The sequence below is a fragment of the Oncorhynchus clarkii genome, chromosome 2, assembly GCF_045791955.1.
Source record: "Oncorhynchus clarkii lewisi isolate Uvic-CL-2024 chromosome 2, UVic_Ocla_1.0, whole genome shotgun sequence".
Taxonomy (NCBI): Eukaryota; Metazoa; Chordata; class Actinopteri; order Salmoniformes; family Salmonidae; genus Oncorhynchus; species Oncorhynchus clarkii.
This window is the reverse complement of record NC_092148.1, coordinates 13,246,841-13,266,876: the sequence shown is the minus strand read 5'-3', so window position 1 is coordinate 13,266,876 and position 20,036 is coordinate 13,246,841. Positions and strand designations below refer to the sequence as shown.

The 20,036-nt window shown below is 50.4% G+C and overlaps 1 protein-coding gene across 9 annotated transcripts; it reads left to right on the top strand.

Moving 5' to 3' along the window:
- Positions 1–4,240: 4,240 nt before the first annotated feature.
- On the top strand, positions 4,241–20,034 carry LOC139421798 (epsin-1-like). Of its 9 annotated transcripts, none has more exons than XM_071172943.1 (13): positions 4,241–4,312; positions 6,306–6,421; positions 10,424–10,526; positions 13,350–13,508; positions 13,860–13,988; positions 14,341–14,461; positions 14,721–14,881; positions 15,155–15,226; positions 16,513–16,596; positions 17,208–17,502; positions 18,047–18,205; positions 18,439–18,672; positions 18,770–20,034. In XM_071172943.1, the coding sequence occupies exons 3-13, from the start codon at positions 10,458–10,460 to the stop codon at positions 19,228–19,230; spliced, it is 1,944 nt and encodes a 647-aa protein (XP_071029044.1). In that variant the 5' UTR covers positions 4,241–4,312; positions 6,306–6,421; positions 10,424–10,457; the 3' UTR covers positions 19,231–20,034. The 9 variants fall into 9 exon arrangements, with proteins under 9 accessions (XP_071029044.1, XP_071029071.1, XP_071029079.1 ...); XM_071172921.1 differs by having other exon boundaries at positions 4,273–4,312; positions 6,306–6,449; XM_071172936.1 differs by lacking the exon at positions 4,241–4,312 and adding an exon at positions 4,689–4,704 and having other exon boundaries at positions 6,306–6,449.
- Positions 20,035–20,036: the final 2 nt, after the last annotated feature.

Genomic DNA, 20,036 nt, shown 5'->3' with positions numbered 1-20,036 from the left:
ACTCCTCCGGCCAGTCCTGGCAATAGGACCGCAGAAACCTGCCCACATCCTGGTTCACTCTTTCCACCTGCCCATTACTCTCAGGGTGGAAATCTGAGGTGAGGCGGATCGAGACCTCCAGATGTTCCATGAATGTCCTCCAGACTCTCGAAGTGAACTGGGGTCCTCGATCAGACACGATATCCTCAGCCACCCCGTAGTGGCGGAAGACGTGTGTAAACAGGGCCTCCGCAGTTTGTAAGGCCATAGGGAGACCGGGCAGAGGGAGGAGACGACAGGACTTGGATCGTGGTGTTTCCCTGTGAGAGAGGAAGATCTGTCTGAAAATCCATCGACAGGTGTGACCAAGGCCGTTGTGGAACGGGTAAGGGATGTAGCTTACCTCTGGGCAGGTGTCTAGGAGCCTTACACTGGGCGCACACCGAGCAGGAGGAAACATAAACCCTCACGTCCTTAGTCAAGGTGGGCCACCAGTACTTCCCAGTCAGAGAGCGCACCGTCTGACCGATCTCCGGATGACCAGAGGAGGGTGATGTGTGGGCCCAATAGATCAACTGGTCACGGACAGCAGACGGAACATACTGACACCGATGGGACACTGGAGTGGAGCGGGCTCTGTACGCAACGCCTGCTCAATGTCCACGTCCAGCTCCCCCACGACCGGCACCACCATGCAGGAGGCAGGGAGAATGGGAGTCTGAGCCATGAGCCGCTCCTCTGTGTCATACAGCCGGGACAGTGTGTCATACAGCCGGGACAGGGTAAAGAACATGGCCCACCTTGCCTGACGAGAATTCAGTCTCCTAGCTGCCCGGATGTACTCCAGATTGCGCTGGTCAGTCCAGATGAGGAAAGGGTGTTTAGCCCCCTCAAGCCAATGTCTCCATGCCTTCAAGCCTTAACCACAGCCAACAGCTCCCGGTCCCCCACATCATAGTTCCGCTCCGCCGGGCTGAGCTTCTTTGAGAAGAAAGCACAGGGGTGGAGCTTCGGTGGCGTGCCCGAGTGCTGAGAGAGCATGGCTCCTATCCCAGCCTCGGACGTGTCAACCTTTACTCGAAACGCCGAAGAGGGATGCGGATAGGCCAGCACAGGAGCCGAGGTAAACAGAGCTCTAAGGTGCCCAAAAGCCCTGTCTGCCTCAACCGACAACTGCAGACGTACAGGACCCCCCTTCAGCAGTGAGGTAATGGGAGCAGCCACCTGGCAAAAAAAAACAATAAATCTCCGGTAGTATTTGGCAAACCCGAAAAATCGCTGCACCTCCTTTACCATGGTAGGAGTCGGCCAATTACGCACGGCTGCAATGCGGTCACTCTCCATCTCCACCCCTGATGTGGAAATGCGATACACGAGGAAGGAGACGGCCTGCTGAAAGAACAGGCTTTTCTCAGCCTTGACGTACAGGTCATGCTCCAACAGTCGTCCAAGTACCTTGCGCCCCCAAGGACACATGCTCGGCACGTGTATGCCAAGGACACACCCTGCCCATGCAGCTCCCTGAAAATCTTGTCTACAAAGGATTGGAAGACTGATGGAGCATTCATCAACCCGTACGGCATGACGAGGTACTCATAATGCTCTGAGGTGGTATTAAACGCCGTCTTCCACTCGTCTCCCTCCCGGATACGCACCAGGTTGCACGCACTCCTGAGATCCAGTTTAGTGAAGAAGCGCGCTCCGTGCATTGACTCAATCGCACTGGTGATAAGAGGTAGCGGGTAACTGTACCTCACCGTGATATGATTGAGACCTCGATAGTCAATGCACGGGCGCAGACCTCCATCCTTCTTCTTCACAAAAAAGAAACTCGAGGAGGCGGGTGAAGTGGAGGACCGAATGTACCCCTGACGCAGGGATTCAGGGACATATGTCTCCATAGCCGCTGTCTCCGCTTGCAACAGGGGATACACGTGACTCCTGGGAAGTGCAGCGTCTACCATGAGATCTATCGCACAATCCCCCCGTCGATGGGGTGGTAATTGAGTCGCCTTCATTTTACAGAAGGTGAGAGCCAAATCGGCATATTCTGGGGGAATGCGCAAGGTGGAGACCTGGTCTGGACTTTCCACCATGGTAGCACCAACGGAAACCCCTACACACCTCCCAGAGCACTCTTGCGACCACCCCGTGAGAGCCCTCTGTTGCCAGGAAATGGTGGGGTTATGACGAGCCAACCAGGGAAGGCCTTGTACCAAAGGAAATGCAGGAGAGACAATGAGGAAGAGACTGATTCTCTCCTCGTGACCCCCCTGCATCTCCATGGCCAGGGAGATGGTGGCTTCCCTGATTAGCCCGGACCCTAATGGTCGACTATCCAGAGCGTGTACCGGGAAAGGTCTAACCACAGGAATAATGGGGATCCCTAAACTAAGGACAAACACTCTGTCGATAAAGTTCTCAGCTGCGCCTGAATCGACTATCGCCTTATGCTGGGAATGCGTGGAAACAAACAGGTATTAACAGGTGGACAACAGAGGACTCTGGATGAGAGTGGTGCAGACTCACCTGGGGTGACGCCAGAGTGCCCTGCCTGCTGCCTCGACTCCCAGAGGGACCAACCCGGCACCGACCGGCAGTGTGCCCTCTGCGGCTACAGATGGTGCACGTGAAGGCCCCTCCTCCATCCTCCCTACGCGCAGCCCCTCCCAGCTCCATGGGCACCAGAGCGTGGGTGCTGGAAGATGAAACCGACAGAGCCCCCTCTGGACATCCGCGGGTGACCAGCAGGTTATCCAACCGGATGGACAGATCCACCAGTTGGTTGTCCTGTCATTCCATCCTTTTATTTTATTTTTTTTTATTTTACCTTTATTTAACCAGGCAAGTCAGTTAAGAACAAATTCTTATTTTCAATGACGGCCTGGGAACAGTGGGTTAACTGCCTGTTCAGGGGCAGAACGACAGATTTGTACCTTGTCAGCTCGGGGGTTTGAACTCGCAACCTTCCGGTTACTAGTCCAACGCTCTAACCACTAGGCTACCCTGCCGCCTACCCTTCCGGACCTTCCTGCTCCAGCAAGGTCCGGAATTCCAGTGCGAACTCCTGTGCGCTCCTCGTCCCCTGCCTCAAATGAAAGAGCCGTTCTGTGAACTCCTCGATGTGGTCTCCTTCTCCCCATACAGCGTTTGCCCACTCCAGAGCTCTCCCCGAGAGGCATGAGAAGGGGTCGGACACTCTCTCCCCTTCCCGAGGGAGCTGGATGAACGGTGGCCAGCTATAGGTCCAGTTGTAAGAGGAACCCTTGGCTCTGTGCTGCCATCCCATCATACCCCCTGGGAAGGGAGAGACGCATCCCACTGGAACTGGATCCGGACGGGACGGGTAGAGGTAACCCTGGTTGTGCTGGCCGGGGCGCTGGAAAGACTCTCCTGTCTCTCCCAGCGGTCCATGGTCTTGACAATGTGATTCATCATGGCACCGAGATGATGCAGCATTGCCGAGTGTTCCTGGACATGCTCCTCGACTCCTCTGACTGGGGTACCTGCTCCTGCTGACTCCATGGTCGGTGTGAGATTCTGTCAATGGTGTGCGTACTGTGACCGGAGTCAGGTGCAGGAGAGCAGAGAGTTGTGAACAGGCTCATACTTTATTTAGGCAGGAGAAACCAACAGACAGACGCCACTGTGTCGAAACCTCCAGCCAATTGGCAAAAGGGCAAAACGCGCAAACAGTCACAATAATTATGTACAAACAATTAAACGTACCTCTTGAAATAAAACACGGAATAAACGCATACCAACTATAGCGCATCATAATAGACACGTAACACAAAACAATCTCACACAAAGACACGAGGGGGAACAGAGGAATAAATACATGTAGTGTGATTGGGGAATGAAAACCAGGTGTGCAGGGAACAAGACAAAACAAATGGATAAATGAAAAATGGAGCGGAGATGGCTAGAAAGCCGGTGATGTCGACCGCCGAACACCGCCCGAAAAAGGAGAGATTGCAAAACAATCAATATCAATGGTCAGTTTGACACTATGTTACAGTATAAAGCTTATTTACAAGTGTGATAAATAGCGCTGCATTCCCATCCAGACCATGAAATAGGTTAGAATTTAGATCAAATTGAAACTATTTTATGCATAATGACATTAGCTGGGCCAATTGCTGGGCCAATTGTCCGCTGCCCTATGGGACTCCAAATAATGGCCAGTTATCAGTTATGATAATGACTGTGTAGCCTCGCCCAGTTTATAAATATTACATGATGGGAGGTGCAAAGGGGTGCGGTCTTTCCTGTAGTCGGGAACGGAACCGGAAGTTCCGCCATCTCCTTGTACCATTCGAGCTACAACAGGGTCAGTATAGACTTAATTTGGATGTTAATTATGGTATATTGTCAACAGTTATTAAATATTATAAGTAATATTGACGCAGTAAACGTTCCATAACCATCGGTTTTATGTTAAGGATGGTGGTATCACTCGATCAGATCATAAATACCACTCCTATTCTGTTGCCACTTGAACTGCTAGCAACAGCGTTCAACGTTATCTCATCTGTTTTATGCCGTTGGCTACTTCAGCTACCTAGCTAGGTAAATAGCAATGATTCATTCAGTGTCGTGACAGGAATACCTATATTTAGTTAGTCGGGTCTCTCTTTCACGCTTTCCTCTTAACCCCCACCACAATTGTAAAACGTTCAAATTGATCGCTACTGAGAAAGCCAAGGAGAAGGGGAGTTAACGTTTTGCAGCTGATAGCTGGGAGGGTGGTACCAGATAGCTAATGTTAGCCAGGCTATAGCTAGCTAACGAATTAGTTAGTGACCCCTTTTATCTGGTTTGGATGGCCTTCTATGTTTGCCAACCAAGTTCGTTACACTTCCCATGTTCTTTGATAGTAGTAGTGTCAAGTATTTCCTGTTGTACTGTTTGCATTAGTGTTGAATTGCTGTGTAGACTGTTGTGAGAGATGATAACTGGTTAGCATGATAACTGGGTGGGGGTCTCTGGCTCAGGATGGTGTGTGACTGTCTGATAGCAAGTGGGAACGAGCGTAGTGGCCACAGTGTCTCTGACATTGTCATGATCGTTACAGTCGACAACGTTACACCGCCCTATTTTTTTTCTGGCGTTCGCACAAATATGGGCTAGTAGCGCAATAACTTCGGCTTGCTAACGAACTTTAGTTCAACAGTTTGTTAACTAGCTTGTATTAGACTCGGTAAGTTTCTCTGGCTTCAGCTAACTAGTTGCATGTGTATTGCATGTTGGGATTTCATTGCCGATAATGTATCTGCCATTGAATGCACATTGTATGTCTCGTGTCAGAGTGAAACTTATTCTGTTACTTATTCCAATGTAAACTGTCCTGAATATTTAAATGGCATTAGCTAAGCTCCTTATCAACAGTTGAACTTGACGGTACAATAACATAGCTACATACAACACCCGGACGTTATTGTACCGTCAAGTTCAACTGTTGATAAGGAGCTTTGCTAATGCAGTGCTCCACATTATGATATGTAGGGTTGAGGTCATTGACATATAAATTGAGCACAGAATATGTCTGTTTCAAGAAAGATCACTTTTTTTCCCGAGTATTTCTCAGTATTTTTCAGATCACTTCCTCAATTTACATAGAATTGGCCTGAACCCTGTTGAATTGTGAGAGATTTGGGCTAAGCTTGTCCCTTATCTACATTCGGTCATGGTAGATGCCTTGTATGAACTTTGGAACGTTGCTCCAGTAATCTCTAAACTGACTTCAGGAATGGTTATCTCTCTGTGTTATGCAACCTATTAGTACTGTACAACCTGTCGTCTTCCACTCCTTATTAGTCTGCTCGGCCACACTGCTAGGGTCATTCAGCAGCACTGGAACAATTCTGTCAGAGAAGACAGTTAAATAATATAGGAATATGCTGTACCTACATATTAGATGAGTTTGTTAGTCACATACAGAGGCTCACAGATGTAATTGCAGGGCACAGTGAAATTCTTAAGCTCCGTGCTCCAACAGTGCAGGTCAAAAAGAGAAGTGAATGAAACCCACTAAGATTATTCATGCCACAGCATTGCTAAACAGTCCACAGAGTACTAACAGTTCAATGATGTCAAAATAGTGACACTGTTCAAGCCTGCACGCCATGGTCATGCTCATCTGACAGCATTAACTGGGTCAGATAGTGAAAGTGAACCATTCTAAAACACTGCCTAATTCCAATTAAACCCAATTAAATATCCTAGCCTACGTTGTGTTTGGGGTGAGGAGAAGCTCAGGGTTTTCTCTTTGGGGCCCTCAACACGTACCGGTAAGAATAGTGTTGTCATCTCTCAATCCACAGATTGTTTTTATCACCCCAAATCTGCGGTTTTGGGACTCAATGTCTCTGTGAGGAGAGACAGACCGGCTGAGACAGAGCACTCTGTAAACGACTGGAGCCGGAAAGAGAGAAACCAAGTGAGAGAACACTATTCCATTGTAACTGGTGTGAGTTTGTGTGTGCTGCCTTTCTCTCTCTGTTGACATAAAGGAGCACAATGTCCACTAAATTTGATTGCTGGTTTCTCTTTCACGCAATGTTTGCCTATCCATCTCGATGTCTCTATCTCCATCTCGATGTCTCTATCTCCATCTCGATGTCTCTATCTCCATCTCGATGTCTCTATCTCCATCTCGATGTCTCTCTCTCCATCTCGATGTCTTTCTCTCTCAATTCAATTCAAGGGGCTTTATTGGCATGGGAAACATGTGTTAACATTGCCAAAGCAAGTGAGGTAGATAATATACAAAAGTGAAATAAACAATACAAATTAACAGTAAACATTACACATACAGAAGTTTCAAAACAATAAAGACATTACAAATGTCATATTATGTATGTATGTATGTATGTATGTATGTATGTATGTATGTATGTATGTGTGTGTGTGTGTGTGTGTGTGTGTATATATATATATATATATATGTGTGTGTGTGTGAACAATATATATGTTGTAACAATGCACAAATAGTTAAAGTACACAAGGGGAAATAAATAAGCATAAATATGGGTTGTATTTACAATGGTGTTTGTTCTTCACTGGTTGCCCTTTTCTTGTGGCAACGGGTCACAAATCTTGCTGCTGTCATGGCACACTGTGTAATTTCACCCAGTAGATATGGGAGTTTATCAAAATTTGATTTTTTTTCAAATTCTTTGTGGATCTGTGTAATCTGAGGGAAATATGTATCTCTAATATGGTCATATGTTGGACAGGAGGTTAGGAAGTGCAGCTCAGTTTCCACCTCCTTTTGTGGGCAGTGTGCACATAGCCTGTCTTCTCTTGAGAGCCAGGTCTGTCTACAGTGGCCTTTCTCAATAGCAAGGCTATGCTCACTAAGTCTGTACATAGTCAAAGCTTTCCTTAAGTTTGGGTCAGTCACAGTGGACAGGCATTCTGCCACTGTGTACTCTCTGTTTAGGGCCAAATAGCATTCTAGTTTGCTCTGTTTTTTTGTTAATTCTTTCCAATGTTTCAAGTAATTATCTCTCTCTCTCTATGTGTTTTCTCTCTCAATGTGGCTCTCTTTTGATGTCTCTCTCGCTCTCTCTCGATCTCTGTCTCCATCTCTCGATGTCTCTTGATGTCTCTCTCTCTTGATGTGTCTCTCTCTCTCTCTCTCTCTCCATGTGTCTCTCTCGCTCTCTCTCTTTCTCGATGTGTCTCTCTCTCTTTCTCGATGTGTCTCTCTCTCTTTCTCGATGTGTCTCTCTCTTTCTCGATGCGTCTCTCTCTCTCTCGATGTGTCTCTCTTTCTCGATGTGTCTCTCTCGATGTGTCTCTCTCGATGTGTCTCTCTCGATGTTGATGTGTCGCTCTCGATGTCGCTCTCGATGTCGCTCTCGATGTCGCTCTCTCTCGATGTGTCTCTCGCTCTCTCTCAATGTCTTCTCTCTCTCTTGATGTCTCTCTCGATGTCTCTCCCTTTCAATGTCTCCCTCTCTCTCTTTCTCTCTATGGGTCTCTCTCTCTCTCGACGGGTCTCTCTCTCTCGGTCTCTCTCTCTCGATGGGTCTCTCTCTCCGTCTCTCTCTCTCGATGGGTCTCTCTCTCGGTCTCTCTCTCTCTCGATGGGTCTCTCTCTCGGTCTCTCTCTCTCTCGATGGGTCTCTCTCTCTCTCGATGGGTCTCTCTCTCTCTCGATGGGTCTCTCTCGATGGGTCTCTCTCTCTCTCGATGGGTCTCTCTCGATGGGTCTCTCTCGATGGGTCTCTCTCGATGGGTCTCTCTCGATGGGTCTCTCTCTCTCTCGATGGGTCTCTCTCTCTCTCGATGGGTCTCTCTCTCTCTCTCTCTCTCTCTCGATGGGTCTCTCTCTCTCGATGGGTCTCTCTCTCTCGATGGGTCTCTCTCTCTCTCTCTCTCGATGGGTCTCTCTCTCTCTCTCGATGGGTCTCTCTCTCTCTCTCTCTCGATGGGTCTCTCTCTCTCTCTCTCTCGATGGATCTCTCTCTCTCTCTCGATGGGTCTCTCTCTCTCTCTCTCTCTCTCGATGGGTCTCTCTCTCTCTCTCTCTCTCTCGATGGGTCTCTCTCTCTCTCTCGATGGGTCTCTCTCTCTCTCTCTCGATGGGTCTCTCTCTCTCTCGATGGGTCTCTCTCTCTCTCTCTCTCGATGGGTCTCTCTCTCTCTCTCTCGATGGGTCTCTCTCTCTCTCGATGGGTCTCTCTCTCTCTCGATGGGTCTCTCTCTCTCTCGATGGGTCTCTCTCTCTCTCGATGGGTCTCTCTCTCTCTCTCTCTCTCTCGATGGGTCTCTCTCTCTCTCTCTCTCTCTCGATGGGTCTCTCTCTCTCTCTCTCTCTCTCGATGGGTCTCTCTCTCTTTCTCTCTCTCTCTCTCTCTCGCTCTCTCTCTCTCTCGATGGGTCTCTCTCTCTCTCTCTCGATGGGTCTCTCTCTCTCTCTCTCTCTCTCTCTCTCAATGGGTCTCTCTCTCTCTCTCTCTCTCTCTCTCTCTCAATGGGTCTCTCTCTCTCTCTCTCAATGGGTCTCTCTCTCTCTCTCTCTCTCTCTCTCTCTCTCTCGATGGGTCTCTCTCTCTCTCTCTCTCTCTCTCTCGATGGGTCTCTCTCTCTCTCTCTCTCTCGATGGGTCTCTCTCTCTCTCTCTCTCGATGGGTCTCTCTCTCGATGGGTCTCTCTCTCTCTCTCTCTCTCTCGATGGGTCTCTCTCTCTCTCTCTCTCTCTCTCTCTCTCTCTCTCTCTCTCTCGATGGGTCTCTCTTTCTCGATGTGTCTCTCTCGATGGGTCTCTCTTTCTCGATGTGTCTCTCTCTCGATGTGTCTCTCTCGATGTTGATGTGTCGCTCTCGATGTCGCTCTCGATGTCGCTCTCTCGATGTGTCTCTCGCTCTCTCTCAATGTGTTCTCTCTCTCTTGATGTCTCTCTCGATGTCTCTCCCTCTCGATGTCTCCCTCTCGCTCTCTTTCTCTCTATGGGTCTCTCTCTCTCTCTCGACGGGTCTCTCTCTCTCGGTCTCTCTCTCTCTCTCGATGGGTCTCTCTCTCTCGGTCTCTCTCTCGATGGGTCTCTCTCTCTCGATGGGTCTCTCTCGCTCTCTCTCGATGGGTCTCTCTCGCTCTCTCTCGATGGGTCTCTCTCGCTCTCTCTCGATGGGTCTCTCTCGATGGGTCTCTCTCGATGTGGCTGTCTCTTGATGCTGCTCTCTCTTGATGCTGCTCTCTCTCTCTCAATGTCTCTCTCGATGTCTCTCGATTAGAGGTCGACCGATTATGATTTTTCAACACCGATACCGATTATTGGAGGACCAAAAATGGGTCTCTCTCTCGATGTCTCTCTCTCTCGATGTCTCTCTCTTGATGTCCCTCTTGATGTCTCTCTCTCTCTCGATGTCTCTCTCTCTCTCGATGTCTCTCTCTCTCTTGATGTCTCTCTTGATGTCCCTCTTGATGTCTCTCTCGATGTCTCTCTCTCTTGATGTCTCTCTCTCTTGATGTCTCTCTCTCTTGATGTCTCTCTCTCTTGATGTCTCTCTCTCTCGATGTCTCTCTCTCTCTTGATGTCTCTCTCTCTCTTGATGTCTGTCTCTCTCTTGATGTCTGTCTCTCTCTTGATGTCTCTCTCTCTCGATGTCTCTCTCTCTCTTGATGTCTCTCTCTCTCTTGATGTCTGTCTCTCTCTTGATGTCTGTCTCTCTCTTGATGTCTCTCTCTCTTGATGTCTGTCTCTCTCTTGATGTCTCTCTCTCTCTTGATGTCTCTCTCTCTTGATGTGTCTCTCTCTTGATGTCTCTCTCTCTGTTGCTGCTTTTCTTTTTGTCTACTTGTTTCTTCTCCTCAGAGTTTGGCTCCTCTCCTCTCTCTCTGTATTAACTCACTGTACACTTTGCCCTGACTGCTATTTGTTTTGTGTTGTATTAACTGTTTTACAACCCCTCTCTTTCTCTGTGTGGGGCAGATTTTCCGTGGAACCCGACAGCCAGACGGTTGCCATGTCGACCTCATCGCTACGGCGACAAGTAAAGAACATTGTCCACAACTTCTCAGAGGCCGAGATCAAGGTTCGCTCGTCCTCTTTCTTTTCTCTCTTCCTCTCCGACCACTTTTCCACCCACACCTCACACCTCTATTTTTTTATTCTTCTGTTACCCATTGTCCTCTTCCTCCTATCCTCACCACTTCGTTCAATGCCATCTCACCTCAGTCTTCCCCGCCTCTGCTTCCCCCCTCTCCAACTCTTTCTTCATCTCCTCCCTTATTTCTGTCTTAACTATTGGTACTTACCAAAGAATACATTCCACTGTGTACTCCCTGTATCTCCACCTCTCGCTATCTGGGTTAATGTAATCATGTTATCCATTCATCATGATGGTTCTGTCCAGCCTGTTTATCATCACATCATCTCCACACCCCAGAGAGTAGAAGAGATGATCAGTTAAGGTGACCTACGATCACGGCTGTGGACTTATCAGGGGTTCATTTGATTAAAGTACTTTGCATAATTGTTTTGTCTGTTTTTACATGTTTAGTCAGGAGCTTTGTATCGTAATATTTTGTTGGCTTGAGCTTGCCAAGGGAATGAATAGTCTGTCTTGATATAAACTACCAGTTGATTAATCAATTAATTGATCAATAAATCACACCTTAGATTGTTCAATGTTGACTGCTTTTGGGGCGTCAGGTAGCCTAGTGGTTAGAGCCATGGGCCAGTCCCTGAAAGGTTTCTCGATCGAATCCCTGAGCTGACAAGGTCAAAATCTGCCGTTCTACCCCTGAACAAGGCAGTTAACCCACTGTTCCTAGGCCGTCATTGTAAATAAGATTTTGTTCTTAACTGACTTGTCTAGTTAAATAAAGGTTAAAGAAAGAATCCTGATGTTTCTCTCCCCCCTCTGTCCCTTGTCTCTCCCCCCTCTGTCCCTTGTCTCTCCCCCCTCTGTCCCTTGCCTCTCCCCCCTCTGTCCCTTGCCTCTCCCCCCTCTGTCCCGTGTGCCTCTCCCCCCTCTGTCCCGTGTGCCTCTCCCCCCTCTGTCCCGTGTGCCTCTCCCCCCTCTGTCCCGTGTGCCTCTCCCCCCTCTGTCCCGTGTGCCTCTCCCCCCTCTGTCCCGTGTGCCTCTCCCCCCTCTGTCCCGTGTGCCTCTGTCCCGTGTGCCTCTGTCCCGTGTGCCTCTCCCCCCTCTGTCCCGTGTGTCCCGTGTGTCTCTGTCCCCTCTGTCCCCTCTGTCCTGTGTGTCTCTGTCCCCTCTGTCCCGTGTGTCTCTGTCCCCTCTGTCCCGTGTGTCTCTGTCCCCTCTGTCCCGTGTGTCTCTGTCCCCTCTGTCCCTTGCCTCTTCCCCCTCTGTCCCGTGTGTCTCTTCCCCCTCTGTCCCGTGTGTCTCTTCCCCCTCTGTCCCGTGTGTCTCTTCCCCCTCTGTCCCGTGTGTCTCTGTCCCCTCTGTCCCGTGTGTCTCTGTCCCCTCTGTCCCGTGTGTCTCTGTCCCTTGCCTCTCCCCCCCTCTGTCCCGTGTCTCTCCCCCCCTCTGTCCCTTGTCTCTCCCCCCCTCTGTCCCTTGTCTCTCCCCCCCTCTGTCCCTTGTCTCTCCCCCCCTCTGTCCCGTGTCTCTCCCCCTCCTCTGTCCCGTGTCTCTCCCCCTCCTCTGTCCCTTGTGTCCCCCCCCTACTCTGTCCCTTGTGTCTCTCCCCCTCTGTCCCTTGTGTCCCTCCCTACTCTGTCCCTTGTGTTTCCCCCCCCTCTGTCCCTTGTGTCTCCCCCCCCTCTGTCCCTTGTGTCTCTGTCCCTTGTGTCTCTCCCCCCCTGTCCCTTGTCTCTCATCCCCCCCTACGCCCCTTGTCTCTCTTCCCCCCCTGTCCCTTGTCTCTCTTCCCCTCCCACGCCCCTTGTCTCTCTTCCCCCCCTGTCCCTTGTCCCTCTTCCCCCCCTGTCCCTTGTCCCTCTTCCCCCCTACGCCCCTTGTCTCCTCTTTCCCCCCACGTCCCTTGTCTCCTCTTTCCCCCCCCCACGCCCCTTGTCTCCTCTTTCCCCCCCCCCACGCCCCTTGTCTCCTCTTTCCCCCCCCCACGCCCCTTGTCTCTCTTCCCCCCCACGCCCCTTGTCTCTCTTCCCCCCCACGCCCCTTGTCTCTCTTTCCCCCCCACGCCCCTTGTCTCTCTTTCCCCCCCACGCCCCTTGTCTCTCTTTCCCCCCCACGCCCCTTGTCTCCTCTTTCCCCCCCACGCCCCTTGTCTCCCCCCCCCCCCCCCCCACGTCCCTTGTCTCCTCTTTCCCCCCCCCACGCCCCTTGTCCCCTCTTTTCCCCCTCCCACGCCCCTTGTCTCCTCTTTCCCCCCCCCACGCCCCTTGTCTCTCTTCCCCCCCACGCCCCTTGTCTCTCTTCCCCCCCACGCCCCTTGTCTCTCTTTCCCCCCCACGCCCCTTGTCTCTCTTTCCCCCCCACGCCCCTTGTCTCTCTTTCCCCCCCACGCCCCTTGTCTCTCTTCCCCCCTACGCCCCTTGTCTCCTCTTTCCCCCCACGCCCCTTGTCTCTCTCCCCCCCCCACGCCCCTTGTCTCCCCCCCCCCCCCCCCCCCCCACGCCCCTTGTCTCCTCTTTCCCCCCCCACGCCCCTTGTCTCCTCTTCCCCCCCCCCACGCCCCTTGTCTCCTCTTTCCCCCCCCCCCACGCCCCTTGTCTCCTCTTCCCCCCCCCCCCACGCCCCTTGTCTCCTCTTCCCCCCCCCCCCCCACGCCCCTTGTCTCCTCTTTCCCCCCCCCACGCCCCTTGTCTCCTCTTTCCCCCCCCCACGCCCCTTGTCTCCTCTTTCCCCCCCCACGCCCCTTGTCTCCTCTTCCCCCCCCCCCCCCCACACCCCTTGTCTCCTCTGTTCCTGGCCTCCCCTTGTCTCCAGGTGCGGGAAGCGACGTCCAATGACCCATGGGGCCCCAGCAGCTCTCTGATGTCAGAGATAGCAGACCTGACCTACAACGTAGTGGCCTTCTCTGAGATCATGAGCATGGTGTGGAAACGACTCAACGACCACGGCAAGAACTGGAGACACGTCTACAAGGTTTGCGTGTGTGGGTGGTGAGCGAGAGGAAGTGAAAAGGAAAGTTGTGCGAATGTCTGTTCAATATTGACCATAACAACAGGTGACGTAGTCTGTCTGTCTGGTTTGTCTGCTCACACACTCACTCTCACTGTTGTATTTGTGCACATAGAAATAGGAATTAGAATACTAGAATGGACATAACTAAACCAAGATAGACCACAGTCCGTTGTTTTCAAATGGGATCAAATGAGTCATAGTGGGCAGAACCAAGCACGATCTAGCAAGATCCTATTGGCCCGTTCTAGCATTCATTTGCATATTTGCAATAACTCAATTTGCTTGGTTTCTACTGTACTGTGTGTTCTCCAGGCTATGACTCTCATGGAGTACCTCATAAAGACGGGTTCAGAGCGCGTGGCTCAGCAGTGCAGAGAGAACATCTACGCTGTCCAGACTCTCAAGGACTTCCAGTTCATCGACAGAGACGGCAAGGACCAGGTACGACGCGCTCGCACGCACATGCACACACACTGTACACACATTCCCAAACACACACTGGTACGGGATCACTACTCGCCTCTCATTCAAGGACTTTACAATGTTTTACTGTGACCTCTTAAACAAACACAGAGTGAAAGCCAACAGTAACATGTTTATGGGCTGGTAAAGGCAATATAGCAGGTCACAGGGAAACACTGATGGAAATGGAACGACTGAAACAGGAATGTAGCACTTAGTTTGCAGGCAAATAACTGACATTTATCAACAATTCAGTGACACAGCTGCATAGTTAGGAAGGTTGTGCACTGAGTTGTATGTACTCATGTGCATTCACCTGCATGTGTGTCAGGGGGTGAATGTGCGGGAGAAGGCCAAACAGCTGGTAACACTGCTGAAGGACGAGGAGAGACTACGAGAGGAGAGGATCCATGCCCTCAAGACCAAAGAGAAGATGGCACAGACCACTAGTGGTGAGAGACAACTACATTACCCAGCCTGCACCAGCCACCAGGGGATCTGAAACAGATTGAGGAGGAAAGCAAACCATAAACAGAAATGTAGTTTTAAGTTGTCTGCTGTGATGCAGAGCTGCCCTGATCCTGGAGAGATGCATGTGGTGTTTGCAGGCTTTTGTTCCTGCCCAGCTCTAACTATGCCATGATGCGCAAGCAATACCATTTTCTTTCGCCTCCTTTCCCTGTTCTCCGTTCCCCTCATCCTGTCCCCCAGCCTCTTCGGCCCCCTCAGCTCCAGGTCTGGGGGGTGGAGCGCTGTCTCAGGGCTCTCACTCTGGAGGGGCGGACCCAGAGCAGGCGTGGCCACAGAGCTCCGGGGAGGAGGACCTGCAGCTGCAGCTGGCCCTGGCCATGAGCAAGGAGGAGGCGGAACAGGTATACAGTACAGCCAGCCTGGAACTGGTGGAGGGTAGGCAGAGCCCCCGCTGGCCAACCACACTGTTAACCTGAGGTCCTATGGCTTGATAAACGGGTTGATCTGTATAGGATATAGGCACTGTACACCCTACAACCACTATACATAGAACACACATATATGGTGACACTTAACTACAGTCCATAACAGAAGTATCCGGGCATAGCAAGGTTAACCCAGGACAATGTGTGTTTCCATTCACTCACCTTTACCCTCTGACCCCTGACCCCCAGACTACTGTGGCCCCTCTGGAGGACGCAGAGCTCCGCTATGCACTCACACTCAGCAAGGAAGTACAAGAACAGGTCAGGGGGCAAAGGTCACCACCTGGCCGACCGATCATCATCTACCTATCTATCTGTCAATCTGTCTACCCAGCTGGCGGTCACTCCATCGAGTCTTAATCCCAATCAAAATGAATGATATTCATAGGAATGATCTGTTTCATTAATTCCAAACATACACGTCAATGGGTTAATAATATAAGAAGGAAAGAAGTAGTTTTAAAAATAACTCCCCTATGATTTAATCAGTGTAAAATGATGCATGGCAAAGACTTCATAATTTGAATGACTCAATTGAACCCTTTCTGAATGAGTGATTACTCCCTTTTTTTCTTCCATTGCAAATGACTCTGTTCTGAACGCATGCTTCAAACTACACACACAATGACATACTCAATTAAAGGCATCTTCCAGTGCCCGCACTCTGCAAGTTGGAGGGCAGTATTCAATCAACACCGGTATTCAGAAGTTTAGAGGCTAAGGCAAAACAACACTCTCTCTAAGCATTGTTAAAACTACAGGTTATTTTTCACCCAGTTTGTTCTTTTGTCTCACAAAGTTATTAAGTATAGATACAACCTCAGTGTAATTCTAGCACCCCAACGTTATTCTAGCACCCCGACGTTATTCTAGCACCCCGACGTTGTTCTAGCACCCCGACGTCGTTCTAGCACCCCGACGTCGTTCTAGCACCCCGACGTCGTTCTAGCACCCCGACGTCGTTCTAGCACCCCGACGTCGTTCTAGCACCCCGACGTCATTCTAGGACACCGACTTTGTTCTAGGACCCCGACTTCGTTCTAGAATGTCATCTTCCTTGCAGAAGCACAAGAAGAGGACTGTTGTTTTGTCTGCCCATGAACACTTCTGGATACAGGCAGTGGTTGAATAGAGAGCCCTGGCAGACAGTCCACGTCCAGTATGGCTGGGACCCTGACCAATTTCTTCAGAAGGTGAAAGAGGATACTGCCCATAGCGGCTGGTCTAGAATCAGTTTTTGATTTCCTCAAGGAAGGGAGAATGTTTTCAAACTCCCTAAGGTGGGTTGAGGAGAGCTGATCTGAGAGCAGCCACTAAAGGCAGCATCTCTCCTGGAGCTTTGCATCACGGTCAGATAGTGCTTCTTGCGGGGGAGTGAAATTAAGTTGCTCCCTAGACACTGATCTACTGTCAGTTTAGCATATTCTCCCCAAATGGCTTTGGCTACAATTTGGAGGTAGTAAGCTGATCCTAGATCTGTGCCTATGGGCTGGCCTGCCCGAGCGCTTGTCGCAGGTGATGACATCACAGCTGTATGTGATTGGCAGGAGGAGAGGCTGCGCAGGGGGGACGACCTGAGACTGCAGATGGCCATCGAGGAGAGCAGGATGGAGAAGGCCAAGCCAGAGGAGGTGTGTTTGGTGACGTGTGTGTACGCCAGCCATAGGGGAGGGATGGATGGGGGCTACACACACTCTTTAGACAATACCACTCAGTTCCTCTTTCTCTCTCCTGGTGTTACCTGCTGTAGTTGTGTCTCTCACCTGTGCATTCTGTGATTGGAAAGAACTGAAAGCGAAGGTAGTGTAGACCGAAACCAGAAGGGTTTCTGAACCCTATCAGGTAACTGACTGTAAGCTATGATATTTCCTACAGGAACCTTTTAGAATTAAAAGTTGTGCTTAAGAACAGAGTTTGCCAATTATCTGACTGACTGGTCAGCAAAATCAACAGACCGGTGCTGGTCCCCAGACCACAGGTTGAGAAACAAGAAACACCCCTCGCTCTCTCCCGTCCCAGTACTAGTTGATCTATCCCTTCTTTCATCCTCTGCTTTTATCAAGGTAACTGTGTGTGTTGCCTGTGTCAACATTTGTTTAGTGTGTATGTTAACTGACTGCTCTGTGATTTTCAGTGTGTGGGTGTGTATGAGAGACAGACTACACTAGCCTTGAGCTCATTGACTCTTGGTGTCTGTTCAACATCAGTGTGTTGTTATAACCTGGGTATTATCCTCTCCCAGAGTGCGTTAATGGAGCTGAGTGCTGTGGACCCCTGGGGGGCTCCTGCTGCTGCCTCTGGGGGCTCTGCCGGCCCCTCACCCCCTCCCACAGTCCCCCTCCCAGCCCCCTCTGCCTCTGGCCCCTGGGGCCTGGCCCCTGCAGACCCTTGGGGTGCCTCATCGCCCGCCTCACCCCCCAGCGTAGACCCATGGGCTAGTGGAGGGACGGCCCCCCCAACGATAGCCCCCCCGCCAGACCCCTGGGGAGAGACCGCCTCCTCAAGAGTCAACTCCGTTGACCCCTGGGGACCCTCAGGTTAGTGACCTCTGACCTTTACTCCCCTGGCCCCGTCTACACCTGTTACCCTCATTCCGTCTCCTTGTCCCACACCCCTACTTCCACACACTGGACATCAATACATTTGGTCTATTTTCCCAATACTCTTCAAATAGCCAGCATGTTTAGATCATTTGGAATGTGACCCTTCATATCTCAGTCAGGGGTATCTCTGGTTTCAATAAAAGATCTCTGTCTGTTCTTACCTCCTTTCAAGTGAAAAGATTGTCTGTGTCCAGCTCTTCCATAGCAGTACAGATAAATGAGAGAAAGTGGGGAAAGGAAGCCATATTGGACTATTGGGATCCAGCCCAGCTCCTTGTTCCCAAAATATTGTATGGTGTTGGGTTGGGTTCCTGTTCAGTTCAAGAGATGAACAGTCCTCATTGAAAATAAATGGCACTTTTGAAATCTTAGATGGGAATTCCAATTCATCTTTTGAATTGACTGACTTGAAATGGTATTGACCCCGACCCTGGTGTTGTATGTGAGCCAAACCCCTGCCTGTCTCCCTCCCCCATAGCTGTGACCCCCCCCAGTGTCGACCCCTGGGGTCCCTCTGTGCCCCTCTCCACCACCTCCTCTTTTGGGGGGCCAATAGACCCCTGGGCTGGGGACGGGGTTGACCCCATCATCACCTCTGACCCATGGAGCGACTCCGCCAAACACACTAATGGCACAGGTACATCCACACACACACTGACACATAATGGCAAGGACATGTGGATGAGATGCTCATTGAGCACCCCCCCCCCCCCCATTCACCCACAAACACAGTTGTCTTGCATTCCAACCTCCCTCAGTAATACTGGTATAATGCTGTGGTGTCTAATCTGGTTAGTCACTATAAATACAGTACTCCATGTTCACCTTCACTCTCGCTCTCTCCTTCCCTCCCTCCCTTCCTCTCTGTAGGACACCCAGAACTGCGAGGTCAGTTAACGGGCGATAGTGCGGGTTCTCCGGTGCCCTTTGACCTCACATCTCTGTGCTCTTCACTTCCTGTCCGTAAGACCCCCGAGTCGTTCCTGGGGCCCAACGCATCTCTGGTGGACCTGGACTCACTGGTGTCTTCTAAACCCAAACCTAAACAACCTCCTCCTCCATCAATCTCCTCCTCAACACACAACCCCTTCCTCCAGACCACAGGTACTGATAACACATGAACAGATACACACACATTTTTAAGCACTTTGTGTTTGTAATAAATGAAAGTATATTGATTGAAGTATTCTCTCCTCTCCAGCCTCGTCTTCAGCCCCTGGCATGGCAGTCACCCCGGGCAGCACAATCTCCAGCAGGGGGGTTTCCCCGACGCCACCCCCCACCTCCAACCCGTTTGGCGCGGCCGCCCCCATGTCCTCCATCTCCCCACAGCCCTCCACACTGGGCCTCAGCAGCCTCCGCACCAGCCCTGTACCACCCAACCCCATGGCATACCCTGGCATGGGCTTGGGGCCTATGGGTAGTATGGGAGGACCAGGCCTGGGGATGGGCATGATGCAGAGCCCCATGGGAATGTCCCCCTACGGCGGGCTCTCGCCCATGGGTCCTCCTGGGTCCTCTCACTTCATGGGGCCCGGAGGGGCCCTGCCCCCACAGCTGAATTTTGGGGGGCCTACAGGGGCAGCTGGAGTGATGGGAGCCGGCGGAGCAGTGGGAGGGGCCGGAGTGATGGGCGCCAGCACCAATCCCTTTCTTCTTTGAGGGCGTTTCGGCACTCCCCCTTCCTCTTCAACACCCAATCCAGGCCCTGCCCCACCCCCTGGTTTATCTACTGCCCCCCCTTTCCCCCCCAGAGCGATCCTCCTTCAACACAAACAATTTATGTTTCCAATAAGAAACGTGTGTACATCTCTATTTAAAGAAGAAAAAATAACATCTGAATTTGTTATTTTCTTTCAGAAGCATTTACATGAATTTCAACAACAAAAATATTTTGGTTTGTTTTAGTGGGATGTAGCGGGAGGGAAATAGACATTTATTTATTTTTTATTTTGTTTTAATGCGTTTTGGTTTCTTTCAGTCCTTTCTGAAATAAAGGTGGGTGTTTGAGAGTTAGGCTTCATCAGTTATGTCACACTGATATAATATTGTATTATTGCACTGACGGATGGGGAGAGAGAGGGGACATGGCCACTAACAAACTGAAACACCAACAAATTCCTGTACCTGCCTCTTCCTCTTTGTCTGTAGAAGAGAAAGATAGGATGAACACTGACATGAGAGGAGGATTGAAGGGGGATTTTATAACAAAAACTCCTGAACAAGATTTGGACTGAAAAAACTGGCATTAACATTTCAGCCACAATATAGTCAAATCATTCAATAGCTGTTCTATTTTTTATTTAATGTTTAATATAATTTATTGATAATTTTTTCCGCTCCTGGGAATGAATAAACAAGGGGGGAAAAATTATGCAATTATGCCATAAAATCAAATGCTTATTTTTTCTTACTGATTGTCATGGAAATCAAGAAGGCAACTATTGAATTGGTTGAGGAGAGATGGA